General features: G+C 34.8%; 1 protein-coding gene across 3 annotated transcripts in view; it reads right to left on the reverse strand.

Moving 5' to 3' along the window:
- The window catches only part of CSMD3 (CUB and Sushi multiple domains 3), a 760,009-nt gene that overhangs the window by 132,740 nt on the left and 608,819 nt on the right, over positions 1-18,450 (reverse strand). For 2 of the 3 annotated variants that reach the window (XM_075706424.1, XM_075706423.1), the window contains 6 exons: positions 15,791-15,904; positions 15,018-15,113; positions 13,935-14,138; positions 11,079-11,203; positions 7,015-7,111; positions 4,884-4,988 (listed from right to left, as the gene is read on the reverse strand). In XM_075706424.1, coding sequence (XP_075562539.1) covers positions 4,884-4,988; positions 7,015-7,111; positions 11,079-11,203; positions 13,935-14,138; positions 15,018-15,113; positions 15,791-15,904 — 741 coding nt within the window. The remainder of the gene's footprint in view (positions 1-4,883; positions 4,989-7,014; positions 7,112-11,078; positions 11,204-13,934; positions 14,139-15,017; positions 15,114-15,790; positions 15,905-18,450) is intronic. The other variant, XM_075706425.1, reaches the window with a different exon arrangement.

The raw sequence follows: 18,450 nt of genomic DNA on the forward strand, positions 1-18,450 counted from the left end.
CAATACTCAGGCCATGCAAAATGAAATTATTTCATTTAAATGCCTTTCTCAGAATAGGTATCTTAACAGCTCAAACCAGACCACAGGTATTCATGCTATTGTGCTCTCACTTCAATTAATAAAATAATGCTTGGAAAAAAATAATTTGAATGTCTACAATATCTTTCAACAAACTGAAACATAACAGGGTTTGCTGCCTTCTCAGCTGAGGGCTGCTTCAGAGAACATGTGTCTTTAGAGTGTCATGATAGTTATTCAGGAGAAATCATAAATGTATTCACAAACTGAACTCTTTTCATTATTGGCTCATTTGTGGTGCCTGACTAGTTCCTTGAACCACATTATACTACTACCTCAGTATAATGTGTTAGATTTTTAAACTTTCATGAGCAATGGCATTAGAAAGAAAAGAGATTTTAACATAGGCATTCATTGAAAACATACTTTCAGTGTCTTTTAATTTTTAGATAAGAAGAATTGTATATAAAGAAAAAGAAGCTATTTGATGTTGTCTCACCCTTCTCTAACAGCTCCTATGGCTCTAAATATAAAAAGCTACCAATGAAATTTTGGATAATGCACTCTGGGACTACACAATTCTTAAAGTAATAAACCCCCTTTTTTTTTTTTAAAGTTATTACTGTAATTTTATAGAAATGTTTTAGTATTTATGATGTTAGAATTACACGTTATACAGTTGAAATGCATAGATTTCTAGGGATTATATTTTAGAATGAAAATTAGTGTGTCATATTTTTTACTAATTTTAAATAGATATTGAATGTTATAGAAGTTACATATGAGGCAATCTGACAAACTCAACTAATCTCAAAGACTATTACTACTATTTATACAGTGTAATCAATTACCTAATTAGCAAAACTAGTTAGACAAAATGAGGACTAAACTAAGATCTATAGTGGCATAAAACATATAAATATGTTTTATTTAACATATATTTATGTGTTTAACAAACCATTCTGTGGTGCTTTTTGTTGACATACTTCAGTTGATGCAATATATTTTCATATTTAAGGAATCCATTGGAATACATAAACTGCATGTTATTAATATAATAAGAATTTAAGGATTCAACAAAGAAGTAAAAATAAGTTAGAGAAAAAGATTATTGATAAGACCACTATTCAGTTTTGGAATATGAATACTTAATTCCTTATGTCAAAGTATCATTTATTTGGTCTTAAAACATTTCTTCAACAAATAAAGTTCCTTTTGTTTTGTTTTATGTTTATATAAAAAAGTGCATTTGGATTTTGTATCCATTCAAAAGATGATCCAGACTGGACAGCTTGAAAAACCTATTCATAAAGGATGAAAAGAGGTATTGAAAATGAAACAGAATGAAACCTTCTTACAGAAATCTGTTGTTGAGATGAAAAACTAATCATTTTGGCAAGAGGGGTGCACTTCCCCTCAGACTTGTGTCTCCTAGAGTAAGTGAAATCGACTTGGAAGGTGCACTATATATTGAACAAAAAATGTTTATGGCCAACTCCCTTGAAAATTGCTTAATACAAATATTTAACTCTGATGTAATTTTCAGTAAGAACTGTGCACTGATACTTCAAAGACTAAGACTTTAATTTAGCTGACTCCTCATGATGACCTCTGTCAATATAGGCTCCAGTGAAATGCAATAAATGTATGAAACATTGGCATTAAAATGCGGGCAGTATTTTCTATTTACTATCTCTAAAAATGTAATCACAAGAGTGATTGTGGTCTCCTTAAGAGCAGTAAGTGGTGTCTGAGAGTCAGAGATGACCAGCACAACTGAGTAGAGTGAACACTGTTCTGATCAACACATTTCTGCAATTCTGTAGAAATACAGCAGTATTGTGAGTTTCGGAATCCTGACAAAAATTCCTGTCTCTCCATTGCAGAAAGCTGCAAGAAGCAAAAATCCAAAAGATACACAAGATACAGTTTCTGGTGTCTTCCTTTCAGCAATAATGAGAAAGTATTGTCCCTTAGCTTAATCTCTGGTATCAAAATTCATGATTCAGCCCAGTGCAGAATTTTCCATAGTTTCTTCTTGAAAAAGAATTAAGCTACAGATGAAAAAAAAAATTATAAAACTTTCCTGCAGTCCACAGGTAATAGAGACTATATCTTTCTTGGTGGTAGTGGGGAGTAATAGTCATGGATCTATGGACTGAAACAGCTGGTGCTAGAACTCAAGATCCACACTAAGCGCTAAACTGAAGAGTTTTAATATTATTAGCTTTAGTTACTCTGGTCCTGCAGGCTGATTGTCCATTAGTGACTGAAAGCATTAGCTAGGATGTTGAAGTACACACTCCTGTTTAGTTTTGCATGACAGGAATCCAGATTGCATGCTCTGAAACCATGCTTTAGTTCTGTGGTGTTAGCCAGAGAGTGGCAAACAAACAGGAATGCCTAATGTTTTATATTTTTCCACATTTATTCTACAAAATAATTTCATTATTTTGCAATTTGAAGTATAGGAATCTAGTTACAATGTGCCTCTATTTTAACCTTCAAAATAATCTTGACAGCATTTTCTATTTTATTTTTCTTATTTACAATTTATAGACTGTGTTTTCCACAGATTTTATGGAGTTGTTATGGTCACTTAATCCTATTCTGTACTTTGAATACCATAGATTTTACTTCAATAATTCCCACACATGCACAATAATTTGTGCATAAAGCATATCTTTATAAAGTATGTCACATATCAGAGAAAATCAGAAGTCATCATAGTTTACTCTCCAACCACAATTCTTCATTTGCTACAAAATTTTTGACCTTAAAGTTTACATTTGTTTCCAATAAAGATTACAGCTTTAGACATTGTTTTGCAATTTCCTTACACTATCCCAAAGTCTATATGACTTTTTAACCACATCTCTATCACCTGCACATAAAAAGTTAATTAATCATTAATCTTGTAAAACATCGTATTTCACTGAGCTACTGGTTAATTGGGTATCTACTGAGGGACATCAATATTCTTTCCTGAATCACAAATTTTCAGCATATACTTTGGGTTTATACGCTCACACAGAAAATACGTTACATAGGTACAGATTCACACATGCACTCTTGTATAAATCCACACACACATATATAGCTATTGTTCTTGGCACGGACCAACACTTTAAATGATATACTGTGAATTCTTTATTTAGAGGTGAAAGTTGTATACTGGCAGTACACTACACATTTCAGTTATTTGGACACATAAGAATACACAGACACATTTTCACTTTCACTGGATTCAGTCTCATTTTACTTTATTTTGATAACTTCCTGCAGTTTTTTACTCTCTGAAGTTTTAAGCAACTGAGAGAGTATCTGCATTTCAAGGAAATGGCAGGATAATTCTAACCTATAATTAATGTTTAGTTACAGACAAGCGATCAGGCAGCAATTTTGCAAGGCTGTGTTCTCCAACTGGCTAATCAGACAACCAGAGCATGGGATTTGCATACTGTAAAACTGACAAGAAATAACTGTGACACAATTATGCAGATCAGACACCAGAACCAGTATGAGCAGAGGGAACAGCAGATCTAGGAAGAAAAAAAAAATCAAAATCTGCAACAAAATATTAGTGATTGCCAGAATTCCTGTCAGTCAGCTAAGGCAATCTCATTCAGACAGAAAGTATGTTTATAATTATAGCCTTTTACACTGGTGAGGTACTCAGCAATAATAAAAACATCTGAAATAATTCTGCTGTGCTCACACCAACCTGTGAGCATTTGCCAGTTAGTTAAGAAGCACAGCTGCTATTTTCAGTTTATTCATTCTCTCATTTTCTCTGAGAGTGATTAATTTTCATGTCCCACATATATATATAAAACACATACTATATAGTACATATATCACTGTATTGGGCATAATTTGCAGATTTTGGTGGTGGGTGGTGGGCATTGGGGCTGCAGGGGTAGCATCTGTGGGCAGAGACCATGACTGTGCTGGACACAGCTGGTTCCAGCAGGCTCCAGTTGGGTCCAACAGACCCACTGCAGGACACAGCTGCACAGACCAGAGGAGCTTGTGGTGCCTCTGAACTACTGATATGTACCTCTGTGAAAACATATTTAAGAAAAGGTTATAAGCACCAAGAAAAGGAGCAGCAAGGCTAGAGCAAGAGGCGAGAGGAGACCTCACTGCAGGAAGAAAGAGAGAAGAGCATGACTGAGAATAGGCTGCAGCCAAAGCAGACGGCTGAGCAGGAGCTGGAGCCTGAGTGTCCGCTCGAGCCAGCACTGAGAGGTGGGACCCTAAAGGAACCACGGGAACCACAGGGCACTGACCCAATCTGCTACACTGCCCTTGCCTCTCCAAAGGGACAGAAGGTAGTGTGGGGCAAGGGGGATGGAGAACCAAAACCTGTGTGTATGGGGAGGTGTCCGGAAGGAAACAAGGGAATTTTTCCTAAGGGTTTACTTGTTATTATTTTTGTTCAATACCAGAATCAGTAATTAATTGTTAATTGGCAAAGAATTTAAATTGAAATCATCCAAATCAGTATGCTGGTTTTGCCTGCAACAATTATATAAATATGTTATATCTCAGTATTAGGATTGTCACATGAACATATCTGCATTTACTGCTGGCTGCTGTACGTTCAGAAAACCTTTTCAGAGAGCAAAAACAAATTGAAAGTGGAAGTAAGACAAACTAAACTTCCCAGTCCTTAAAGTAGACATTTCAGGCCTGATCTCGCTCCCTTGGAATTAAATAAGGATTTTACCAATGACTTTGAAGTAACAGTATGAATCTCATTATCTGCAATAGAACTGAATATTCCTCTTTCATACAGTTTAGGTACACCTGATGCCTGGAACCAGCAAGCACTCTTAGTTAACTGAACACTTCTGCATTACCTGTATACTCAAGATGAAATCCAGCAGCTGAAACACTGATATCAGACTGAAAATTTAGGTACAGATTATTTGATGTGCTGTTGAGAAGTGGAGGAATGGTTGTTCCTGAAAAAAGAAATAAAATTACTATTGAAATGCACAGAAACTGAACTAAATACATACATAAATGTTGTGTCTGTGTACAAAAAGAGAGAAAGAGAAAAACAGAAAGGGGGAAAGAGGGGAGAGAGGATGGGAGGGGGAGAGAGAAAGAGGTTGCATAACCAATTCTACCATATTTTGTCATCATGGATGTTACCAAATATCTGTCTCTATAAAAGTTTTATTACATTTTTAGTGCACCACAATACCAGACACATGAACTGTAGGCACTCAGGGAAGCAGGGTCTAATATAAATTTATATTATCATAGGATTATAGAATTATTTGGGTTGGAAAGGACCTTTAAGATCATAGAGCCCAACTGTTAACCTAACATTGCCAAGTCCACCAGTAAACCATGTCCCTAATTGCCACATCTACACGTCTTTTAAATACCTGCAGGGATGGGGACCCAACCACTTCCCTGTGGAGCCTTTTCCAATGCTTGATAACCCCTTTGGTGAAGAGATTTTTCCTGATATTCAATCTAAACCTCCCCTGATGCAACTTGAGGCCATTTCGTCTCATCGTATCATGTGTTACACGGGAGAAGAGACCGACACCCACCACATTACAACCTCCCTTCAGGTAGTTGTAGAGAGCGATAAGGTCTCCCTTCAGCCTCCTCTTCTCCAGGCTAAACAACCCCAGTTCCCTCAGCAGCTCCTCATAAGGCCTGTGCTCCAGATCCTTCACCAGCTTCGTTGCCCTTCTCTGGACACGCTCCAGCACCTCAATGTCTTTCTTGTAGTGAGGGACCCAAAACTGGACACAGTATTCCAGGTGTGGCCTCACCAGCGCCGAGTACAAGGGCACAATCAACCTCCCTGCTCCTGCTGGCCACACTATTCCTGATACAAGCCAGGATGCTGTTGGCCTTCTTGGCCACCAGGGCACACTGCTGGCTCACGTTCAGCCAGCTGTCTACCAACACCCCCACGTCCTTTTCCGCCAGACAGCTTTCCAGCCACTCTTCCCCAAGCCTGTAGCGTTGCATGGGGTTGTTGTGTCTGAAGTGCAGGACCTCGTAATTAGCCTGGTTGAATCTTGTACGATCAACCTCAGCCCATCGATCCAGCCTGTCCACATCCCTCCGTAGAGCCTTCCTACTCTCAAGGAGATCAACACTCCCACTCAACTTGGTGTCGTCTGCAAACTTACTGAAGGTGCATTTGATCCCCTCATCCAGATCGTTGATAAAGATATTAAACAGAACTGGCCCCAATACTGAGCCCTGGGGAGCACCACTTGTGACCAGCTGCCAACTGCATTTAAATCCATTCACCACCACTCTTTGTGGCCAGCCACCCAGCCAGTTTTATACTCAGTGAAGAGTATGCCCGAATTTTACACGCTTTTATCCACAAAAGGAGAAATATTCACTAGGTTTTTCATAAAAGCAAGAGCAAATCCTGTAACTGGAATCATTTTAAATGTAACAGCCAAATATATCAGGCAGCTCTGAACATATTTTGTAGCGGTATTCTTAGAAACATGATTCATTATTTATTTGTCTTTCAGCACAAGACAAGCAACAATCTTATTGTCTGTGATCTCATTTCATAAACATGAATGAAATAGAATAAAAGAAAACAAAGCAAAACAAGAAAAAGTAAGGCAAACAGAAGTCTCTCATTTGTCTAAAATAAAGATAAAGGATGCATCCTTTAGCCATGTACAATTTCACAAGGCATCTCTTTTAGAGGTCTGTATTTCTGGACCCTCCTATAAGAATGGGTAAAAAATTAGATTAATAGATATTTAGTTTGGAATCCTCTGAATGTTATTTAATTTCTAACATTTGCAAATATTCAGCTTTATGAAAGTCCTCTAAGGGCTGACTGATTCAAACAGAAAGACTACTACCTGTTGTTGATTATAAGAGAAAAACACACACACATACACACACGCAAAAGAACTAGAAAGAACTGTGTGTTTACAATAAAAAGTTGAATCAGTGAAACACTTATTGTAAAATCTTCTCAGTCACCTGAATAACTTCCAAGCCTTGGAGCATTGTTGTCAGCACCATCGTAAAAGTCTAAGGAATCCCAGTTGTGTTCTGTGGCAAAACTGACCACTTGCACCTATGAAGAAAAATGTGAGGTAAAGAACATAAACTTCTTCCCCTCTGTATTCAAGCACAAAGGTGACTGTAAATTGTAGCCTCTGTTGCTTTCAATCATGAAAAGTTGTGTCTTGCTCTCACTGTCAAAGGGAATGGAAAATCATCATTAAGTGAATAAAATTGCATTGCAACATTTTTTGTATTTAATTGCTAATTCAGACTTCTAAATCCTGTGACTCTTAGTGACAAGCACATATTACCTCTTATGAGTCACACAACCATGAAAATCATCTCGGTATAGAATATGATTCCCTTGTTGGGAGGACATTGAGGGGAAGACAAAGCATGGTATCATCAAATTAGTGCAGTTTCTTTGCAATTCTCACTGGTTTATCCACAGCTAAAAACAGTTCCACAGTGATACACTCTACATCATCTATCTTGCCATGTTCAATTCTGCTTCCAGGTAAGAGCAACCTCCTGTGTTTGGTTACCTTCATCATTGACTCATTTTCTGAGGAGGAGCAGTCACTAGCATGCTACAAGGAAAAGGCAGAACATTCACTTCATTCCTTCCAGAGGTGACAACATCCTTCCACTCATAAGGAGATGCAAAGCAGTAAGCAGATAGACTGCAAGATGCAGGAGATATCTGTTGTCATACAGTGAAAATACTCCCGACAAAGTAGAGAAATGACAGGTTCCTGGTCCTGTTTTGGAGGGGAGAGGATCTGGTGGGGTTTTTTTGTTGTTTTAGTGAAATAGCTGTTTAATGAAAGGCATTTGAAGAGTGACAGAAGCACGGATGAAACCCCAACCACTCTCAAAAAGGGATACCTTAGACTGTACGTTAAAGAATTATGCTGCTTTTACTGTTCTTCTGCCTCACTTATTCTGCCTTTTATTTTCTCCAAAATGGAATAACTTCAGTAGAAGAAATAAGCACTGGCTCTAGTACAACTAGGTAATGAAGTTCTTTTTCTGGGTGAAATAAATGACTTGGACCTTCTTCTGGGTAAAAGGAATGTTCAGTTTGGGCTGCCTATTTCTTGGATGGGGGTCTTAGACACTATAGTTTTTATAGGAATTGGTCAGATACTACAGCCAAAGGATTTTTTTTTTTTTTTTTAAAAGTGAAGCAATGCAGAGGCACTGAGTATTAGCATGTTTTAGATGCTTGCAGGAGGCCCACTGGATCTGGCTTCTCAGAAATCTTTAAGATATGTCTGTTTACTTCTTGGTTCACAAGGATTTTAGGTGAAGCATAGATGTTGTCTCTGTCAGGAATATTTCTGAAGACATACAGAATTGGAAGTGCAGGCACCTAGGATACCTTCAGAACAAATTTCAAATTATCTATTTTTTTATGTGTTTTCAGGGTTAGACTGCTGATGACTACAGTTTTAATATTTGTCATAAAACACTTAATCTAAAACATCTGTTTCAATGCAACTGATGCTAGTTGTCCTGCCCTCCTCAGACATAGCTTCAGGCAGTGATTCTGAGCCAGAGTCTATATTAGATGTTTTCAATTATCTACTCGAGGTGCCTTTCTGCCCTAACTTTATAAGGAACCATGGCAGATTAATTTCCTGATATAAGGTATATAAGTTACGTGCCTGAAGGTAGGCTTTTAGTCCACACTCTTCATATTTACCTAAATCTATCTTTAAATGTCTGCTTTTCGATTTGATATGAGACAGCTCAACATTTACATCTGATCACAGTTTCAACAAATTCAACAACATAATCTTACACATTGATAGCTGTTATACCTAAATAGTTTAAAACTCCATCTACACATTTCACAGAGGAATATGCATTGGTGATATACTGTTTTCATCTCCTTTAAAGCTGGGGAAGTGCCTTTGTTACTTTGAGGGAATACTGATCAGGGAAAATGTCCAGATATTTTATGCATTTACATAAACACAAAAGCAATAGCTATCACAGTGTCTTGAATATCCGCATTTGCATGTATTCTCAGGTTGGACAAAATCAGTCACCCAAGTTTTCAAATGTTGCCTCAAGTAGCTGATTTTCACAGGAATAATTACATTTTTATGTAAGTATATTCAGTTTTTTTTCTTTCCTATGAAGTGGAGAAAAAACCCAAAACCAATTCTGATGCCATTTTTTATGTCATTAGTAGATAGAAAGCTAAGAAGCATTGTGAAAAATAACACAGAAAAAATGGTATGGTGATTTCTGATGTATACTCTGTCTTACTGATGCTGTATCATCTGTATTCTGTTTATCATATCAGGGGCTTTATCTTCCTCAGACCTATCCCTGAAAATTGGATAGGATTCGAAGGATCAAGCATGAATATCACACTTCATGACTGTCCTGCTTCAGTGACAATATTAAATGTTATACAGATTTAATTACAATCATACAGGTATGCCCATGAAACTCCCCTGTTGTCATTACAGTTGTACAAGTATAAATTAATAACTTATTCAGTAGCTGATAATAGAAAGGAAGGATGGTATTTGCTAGCTCAGCACAAAACCTCTGGAGAACTAGTAAAAAAGCAAACAGTAAATATATCTTTTTATTATGACTTTGGAGCAAAAGAATATCATGCAGGTTAGACACCTAATTTGAAATCAAAGTTAGTAATTTAGTCACCTAATGCAGTCTGTGATAAGAGATAAACACTTCCGAAAAAGCAACAGTGACTGCCTGTGTCAGGATGCCAATTAATGCCTAACTTAAATCCTCTGAACTATCCTTCCAGTGTTAAACTTACATTACTGATTGTATAAAAAATACACAGAACAAAGTATCCTAACTTAGTCAACTGTTTAAATCAAGTAGTGTTTCTCAAAATCAATCTCAAAATTGATTTAGGTTATTAAATACTGTTCTAATGGACATTGGTGGCTTTGAAAACTGAACTCATAAATCTTATCATGTGTGGACTTAGGTTGTATTTGTCATGATTTCTTTGTTCTTCAATAAAGTTTTTACATTTTTCTCTACTATTTTTTGTTATTTAAAAAAAAAATTTCAGATTTTTCTGAATGTTTATAAAGTAGAAAAGTATAAACTCATACTATTTTTATAACTTTTCTTGACACATTAGAATACCTTAAAAGCTCTGTGATGTAATTTATTAAAAAGCTTTAATAAACTGTCCACAGTGGCTTCCCTGATTTTCATTATTAAATCTTTACCAACAGAAACTGAGCTCTTTATTTATTAATTTTCTACAGTAGTTATATTTTGAAACAAGAGTAGACATGAAAAACTTGCTACCACAGTTTCTTGATATGCTTTTTGCTAGGAGCTTGATCAGATGTTGATTAAAAGTCCTAACTTATTAAACTCAACTGCCTTTCCAATAACCAGATTTCTGTCAGTTTCTTTAGTGAACTCTAAAGAATGAGATATACAAAACTTAACTTAATGGATACTTTTCTGCTATGTGTTCCATGAACATCTTAACCTAAATTTTAGTAAACGAGAATTCTGACAATATTTTAAAGGACTAACTCCCATCTCATTTTGAAACATACTGAAGTGTCTTTATATCACAGCGAACTTCCGTAACTATAGGGTAAATAACAGAGTTTCTAGGAAAACATATATAACTTGTCCATGGAAACAATGTACTTAATTTCACTCTGTTAGAGGAGATTTATCCATTTTGGGAGAGGGGAAAAAACAAACAAAAAAACCCCACAGGAAAGCCTCTCTATTTCCTTTGACTTACAAGGAGTCACTGACCTATTGAAAGAACACATTTTAAATTATTGGTGATTTTTTCCTAAATAAAAAGTTACAAGTGTATCTTTTAAGATTTTTGTAAATCTTATAACTTTTAACAACTGCACAAATGAAAAGATGTGCAATAAATTCCATTGCAAGAATCATTAGTGAGATAGAAAAATGTATAAATAAATTATCTTTTCATGCTCTTGCATCAGGAAAAACAGTTTTAAACATGATGATAACAAGCAAATAGCAAGTATACTTACTTGTATCCCAGCTCCCTCTGGTACTGTGATCTTCCACACACAATTCAGATTGTTGTCATAAGGCTCAGGGTAACCAGGAGACAAAATGGTCCCTTTGCGCTTTGTTAAAATTCCACCACAGGGCACTGAAAGGAAATGCACAAGGCAAGAAAAGAAGTGTGAAGCTTCAGAAGTGAGAAAAGTTATTACAAAAGCTTACACAATATTCAGCATACCATGGCTGAAAACTTTTGTGAATTTATGGTACATTAAAAAATTCATGTTCACCTCAGGAAAATAAAATCGTGTATCTCAAAAGCCTTCTTTTAAATGACCAAAAAAGCATAAAGGAAAATTAGAATTATGTCTGTTTTCTACCTGACAGAATCATGCTCATATTCCCCTTCTTTGACCTTTAACAAAGTGAAATCCATTCCATTGTCTCCTAGTAATCTTACAAAAATAAAGCATTATTTTTAGGGGTTAAGAATGAAGTTTGAACAGTTATGTATTGTATTAGTATAAAAGATAAAAATGTGTCATAAAAAAGATACATTCTTTCTTAACATTGTTACTTTGTTGTTGCCTGAATAATTAATAACACCAGTCTCAGCTCCTTGACTATTCTCTTTGCTTGTGCGAGTTATCCCATTACAGACTATGGATTTATCACATTAGTAAAGAAATTTCTAAGTGATTGCAAGACTGCACTCATCATATTCATGCCCATGAATTAATAAGTGTTATGCATGAAATAGGACAGAGGCATTCACTACCATCAAGTTTCTCTTCTGAATGTTCAACTTGAATGTATCTTGTCTAGATTGTTGGATGTTCTAACAGGGACAAAAAATATTACAGCTTAATCTAGATACAGATATTCTGTTGTTATTTAAGAATTTGAAGGAAAAGATTGATTAGATGGTCTATCAAAACCATCAGAAGCTAATGTATCACTTCTGTGCAACACTACTAAGTTCCAAATGGATTTCATTAGATACAAATACGAAGATTTAGAAAACAGGTAGATGAATGCAACTTATCTTAATAATGAATACTGTAGCTACATTTTGTGTGACATATAATTGATAGAATCTATTGGGAATTACATGGATAAACTAAAGGTCAGTGTCACTTAAAGTGTTTAAATAATTACTCATAAAAGGATGAACAGACAGAATGATTGATGTCTAATACCTGTAAGGAAATATTCAAACATTCACTAGAGTTAAAGCAATTTAATATGGTCATGTCTACCACTTCAATTATTAAACTGATTTAGTTCAATGCAATTTTCACCTCATATATATTTTATCACATTTATTGGCACAGTGATTTTCACACATAAGGTGGCCTGTAACCCTTTCTCAGTTCAACTTGCCTAGAGACAGAAAGCTTTCTCTTCCACACACTAAATCATGTATTAAAACATCAATAATATATTGTGATCAATGGCCAAAAATAGTTATTTCATACTTTGTTGAGTTGTTGTATCTGAAAACCAAAGGGAACACATTTCGAGGGGATAAATAGTACAACTCCACTGATTAAACTGAGAATAAATTAAATATAGCTATATACTTCAGCTTCTTATACAAATTTGGTTCTATTCCCATGCCTGAAACAGTCTAAATAAACATTATTTGTGTATAATAGTTGGCTAATCATATTTTATTAATATTACCCCAGTGGTACTTAGTCTTGATGTCTATCAAGATTTTAGTATTCTGGAGAATATCTTTTATTTTACTGAAAACCACTCTGACTCTACCATGCACCATCAGCTGATTAACACAGAAGATTCAAATCAACCTAATGAAAAAATGTTCTCTATTTTCCTTTCCTCCACTCATCTCAAACTCTGCTTATGTTCTTAACGCTGGAGTCGATATCATGATGTGTTTTTTACAATGGGTTAGGATCATTTTTGTAAGAAATCTGTTCTCTGTCAAGAAAAGTAAAGTCACTTTAACTCATACATATATTTACTGTTTTGGTTGGGAATGGAGTTCTTCAGATGACTTCATCCTCAAAATGAATTGGTTTCAGTGTATTCAATTTGCACAAAATTAATATATAATGCAGTTGGTACTGCAACAGATGTCACAGGTCAAAAAGTCTGATGGCATTGCAAAAACATCTGTGCAAATGATGACCAATTTTAATTCATTTATAAACAACTGATTTTTTCCATATAAAAAACCAAGCCAAACTCTAATAACACTTAATATGTAAATGCGCATATTTGCCCTTGATATAAACCTGTGGAAAATTGTATCATTAGAATTTTATCTCTTTACTGTGGGGTTTTTCATCACAATCACTGGATTTCCAATTGGTGCAAATCAGCTTTATAAATGTCAATAGATGCAAATTATTTTAAGAATTTAATTTTGAGAATTTAATCTTGTATGACTAGAACCAAAGTATATTTTCTGATCTAAAAAATTATTGCTTTTTTTCTGACAAGCAATGAAATGTTAGCGTAACCCTTTCTAAATCTTTAATATAGTAGTGTTCTTTCTAATAGCTTGCAATATCTCATTTGAAATCTGCATCTTAGTCTTCCAAGCACTCAGGGCATGAACAGATTTTTCTAAGTCTTGATTAAGGGTCAGCCAGGGACTGTCACTAATGTTAATGTAAAAGAAACTAACATATAATTTATAGTAGCAGAGTATGTTCATGAAACTCGTGAAATGTCACAGCAAGGTTAGAATAGAAAGGGGAATGAAATCTTAACCTTGAATGAAGAAGAAAGTGAATAAGCAAGAATAAAATACTGTACAGATGACAAAGAAGGAACACATTCAGCTAGAGAGAATGGTCTACACTTTAGGCAGTAATTAGTTCTATTAAAAATCCTTAAGACCTCACCAACACATGTAGGGAGTGAATCATTCCACTGTGCCAATGCATTTGGTACTGTATCACATCTAATTGCTGTTGACCCATGGAGGATATAGCCTGGATTGCACTCAAAAAGAACCAATGACCCAACTGCAAATTCATTTCCAATCCTTTTTCCAAATCTCGGTTCAGGCACAGAGCTACACTGTGTTGCACTTGTCCTTGGAACAGCTGCAAACATACAAACAATTGTGGATTCTTAATTTTAGATATGGTAGAGGAATACAGATTTTGAACCCCAAATATTCAAAATGATTGGAGGTAACATACAATTATTTGCCAGTTGAGAACATTTTCATAATCCCCAAATGAATCTTCACAATACGGATTGCATACTTTTGATGTCTGAGTCACTATTTAGAAGAGCATAGCACTGATATCCTTGCCAAGATTAAAAGCAATGCATAAAATCCACAATGAAACCTTTCTAAAATGGCACTGAAAAGAAATACTACTGTGAAATAAACAGCTAATACATGGTTTCAAAATAGCATTTATGTGCCAGACAGATATTTACCTTTATTCCCGTGGATTTCTAAATGTGTATTCTGACTGTCAGATCAGGGTTTAAAGTTAATGAAAGAATGAATTGCAGTTACAAGTACTGATATATAACCATTTCTATGTTTGATCCATAAAAAGGAAAATAATGTAAACCAAAAGAAATATCTTAATAATAGCAAGATCACTGATTCACCCACAGGTAATAACATTTGCAATTATTCATATTTAAATTGAGAGAGAAACCAGTTTGAGCAGCCAGATGGATTTAACATTAGTCAGACAGATTAGCAAACAGAAACAGCTGCTTTGTACAACTGTCGTCTTAAGTTTGAAACCTCTCTTATGCTTCTTAAATATTTGATTTAAGCTTTAAAATACAGATAAAAGAATGGTCCTAAAGATTTTTGAAAACATATGGAAATAGTAAAACTTGTTATATTGTTAACAGGCTATTACTTTCCTCTACATTCTCAGTCTGTTCCTCTCTGATGATTTACAATTTGTGATGAAAAGAATAAATGTACACATTTTTTCAGGTTGTCTCACCTTGATAAACAAAATGAAATCCTTTAGCTGTTATTGGTCCAACTGAAGTAAATCTAACCGTGATCTGGTTACCTGAGCTCAATGGAAGGGATTCACCTACTCAAACAGAGCAAATAAAAAGCTATCATAACCACTTTTTACTAAAGAAGCATTCAAAATAGCCATCAACATCTTTGCAGCTAGAAATAACCTTCCCATAAACCTGTTCTGCTTCAGTAAACTTTGCAAGACATATGCAATTTCAATATTTATGTTGGCAGTACTATGTTGTTCTAGAAAAGGGGGACTAAAACTCATCTCAGTTATTAAGAATATTTGTTGTTTGTTTCCTGTATAAAGAAAAAAAAAAAAAACAAAAAACACCACCAAACAGCCATACCTCTTTTAATTGAGTCAATGTGCACATAATCTATACAATTTTACTTTGCTACAAATATACACCTCTTTCCCTTTTAAATATATAATACCCATTTCAGATTGCTCACTAGATAAAAGTCATAAAGGCAGAGTAAAAAGCCCAAAACACTCACTAAATCTAAATACCAGAAGAAAAAAATCTGAAGAAAATAGATTCCATTTTACTTCCTTTTATTCATTAACGTGAAGAGTTTTGAGTGATTAGGCTTTTAGTTCAATACCCTGATTTCATATATTTGCCTGAATTGTACCTAAGAAAATATGACATTCATCTTTTTCTTTTTTTCTGGCTACACTATCTTTCTAGGTTCATAAAAAATAAATAACAGTTTAATGACAGTTCTATTAAAGGATACCTGAATGAGATCCTGAGAGAGAGGATAACAAAGACGACTGCAGAGTTGGGCCATCGTATACTTCAACTACATCATGGAGTGATGTCTGGAAAAACACAAACTGGCCAAAAACCACTGACCAAACACAAAGGAGAAAAAGCAAGAGGCACCAATGGCAAAAAAAAAAAAAAGGGGGGGGGGGGGGGCAGGATGAGAAAGGAAAAACAAAACAAAACAAAAAGAACAAAATATACATTTATATATTTTTTAAAACATTTAAATAAAAAGTTATATTTATTGATTGTTTTTTTCTGATCACTTAATTAGTTGTCCTGGTGTTTACATTTTTTTCATACCATTACAGTGGTAAATAGATAAAAATGTACTTTTATGTATATAAAAGAGGCAATGAAGGTACACAAGCCATACATATACTCCTTAAAAGACTCTAGTAATGAGGGAACAAAACCATTGCTCTGCTGTTGAATATACTTTCAAATTCTTGCTCTCCCCCACCCAACACACATCTAAATTCTCAGTGCAATATCCTCCTTTATAATTCTAGACGTATTGCTATATATTGTGTTTTATTAATTCATTTTGTTGATAAGCCTCTGTAAGTTTTACTTACCTTGGAATGTTTCATTTTTCTTAAGAACATTAACATTCAGTGCATCTTTACCTTTGTGAAATAAATGAGCAACTAATTCAAAGCAGCAAACACTTTTCAGAATATATATACTGAATCAAAAAAATTACTATTTTTTAAAGTAACGCTAGTAGAACAACTCAATTCAAGAATGTTATTTTTGGACTTAAGTTCAAAGGTCTGTGCAGCACATTCACATCACAGGTGTTTGCACTTTCAATATAAGGAAACAATGGAAAGAAAAAAGGTTTGGATTAATACTGTCCCTAGTACCTACAAAACATTTACATCCTAATTTTATCACCATTACTATCAATTCAGGTGAAAATGGCTTAAGGAGTACAAAAGTAAAAAGGTGGAAGTAGTTAGATATTTGCAGGTACTGGAGCACCTATAAAGAGAAACAAAACCCGTTCTGGTTCATTATCCAGGTTAGAAAAATTGGGATAAATGTTTCAGTGTGTTGCTACTAGATTGCATTTTTTTGCCATATGTTCTATAATATCTTTACCCGATATATTTTATTAGAAAAAATGAAGTTAGGCACCTAGAATTTTTCCAATGTATACACCTTTAGAGCTTTAAAAACAGTATATTAAAAATGTGAAGTCTTCAAATTGTTTACTTTTTTTTTTTTTAAATTGATTTAAAAAAAGTCAGTTCCACTTTGCCAGCTCAGGACCCTATCATACCCTCTATCATACCCTCTTTTCAAGAAGAAAATAAGACAATTTTTTAAAAGAATACCTCTTTTTGGAGGGGAAGACTGGATGTTATATTTATAAAATGTTCAAACAAAAGGTATCTTAAAAGTGTCTGCAAGACACTTCTGAAGATTTTTCTCCATTTTTAGGAGGAACCATAAGTGAGACAGTAAATTATCATCACCATTTTTCCTCCAATCTCCAGAAATTAAACACTGATGTTTTTACTAGCTCTGTTGATTTTTAAAATAATATTTTCTGCATCCAAGTCTTCTGTTTGGTGTTGCTAAAGATAACTAACAAACTTCATCCAACTAGTTGTTTCTATCACATTTGTACTTTTATCAAATCTTATTTTCATACTCAGTGAATTTCATTTTGCCATTGAGCCAAGTAAAGTTCCTTGTGACTTCTACTGCTATTTCCCATTTTGTATTAAGTTGCAAACTATGTATGGAAAATTCAGGCAAGTGCTGAGGCATAACTTAACAAGCACACATAACTATTATCCAGAGTTGTATCCTGGGAAAATTGTAAAAATAATCTTTCTAAAAGAGAGTTTTGCTCACAATAACATGGAAATTTTATTTCACAATGAAAAAAAAAAATCTGATTCTTCATGAGCTCCACTGATGACATCCTGTCTTTGCTTATGATTTAGTTGCGATATTTTTCCTATCAGGTCTTATGAAGGGGTTACAATACCATATTTACCTTTTTTTTTTTTTTTTGGAGAAACAAGAAAAAATAAAAAAACCAAGAAAAAAACCCAACTACAACCTTCATTAAAAGACAGGGAAAGAGAAATCTCTCACTAGAGAAATGGTCTCTACGGTGATTAAAGATAACAAGTACACACTAAGAAATGAGAAATGCAAAATTCTCATGAATCTTAACTCCCACGTCTGGAGACCCCATTCACGGCGCTAAGTGGTGGATCATGGCCAGTCAGCTAAATAATAAACAACAATGGATAAAAGCTGTGCTATAAATAAGCAGGATTCAGGCATAACTACAGGAAGCAGAAAAAAGGAAACTATTGTGTGGGATTCTCTCTCAGTGAGAAAGACTCAGCAAGGCTTTACAGCTGATCAGCTAAGGGTCATCTATCAAATGACCATCAGGTAGGAGAAAGTTACGTGCCCATTCTCATAAGAAAATAAGGAATTTTCCACAACATCAGAGAACTGCGTTAAGACCTGCCTACACCAGTATGATGACAATCACTCTATCTTTCATTGCAGGAGTTACAGAATTCTTTTTTTTTTTTTTTTGGGGGGGGGGGGGCGGGGAGGAGGGGAGGAAAAAAATTTCCTTTATTTGTGAGA

This window comes from Pelecanus crispus, chromosome 2, assembly GCF_030463565.1.
Source record: "Pelecanus crispus isolate bPelCri1 chromosome 2, bPelCri1.pri, whole genome shotgun sequence".
Classification (NCBI taxonomy): Eukaryota; Metazoa; Chordata; class Aves; order Pelecaniformes; family Pelecanidae; genus Pelecanus; species Pelecanus crispus.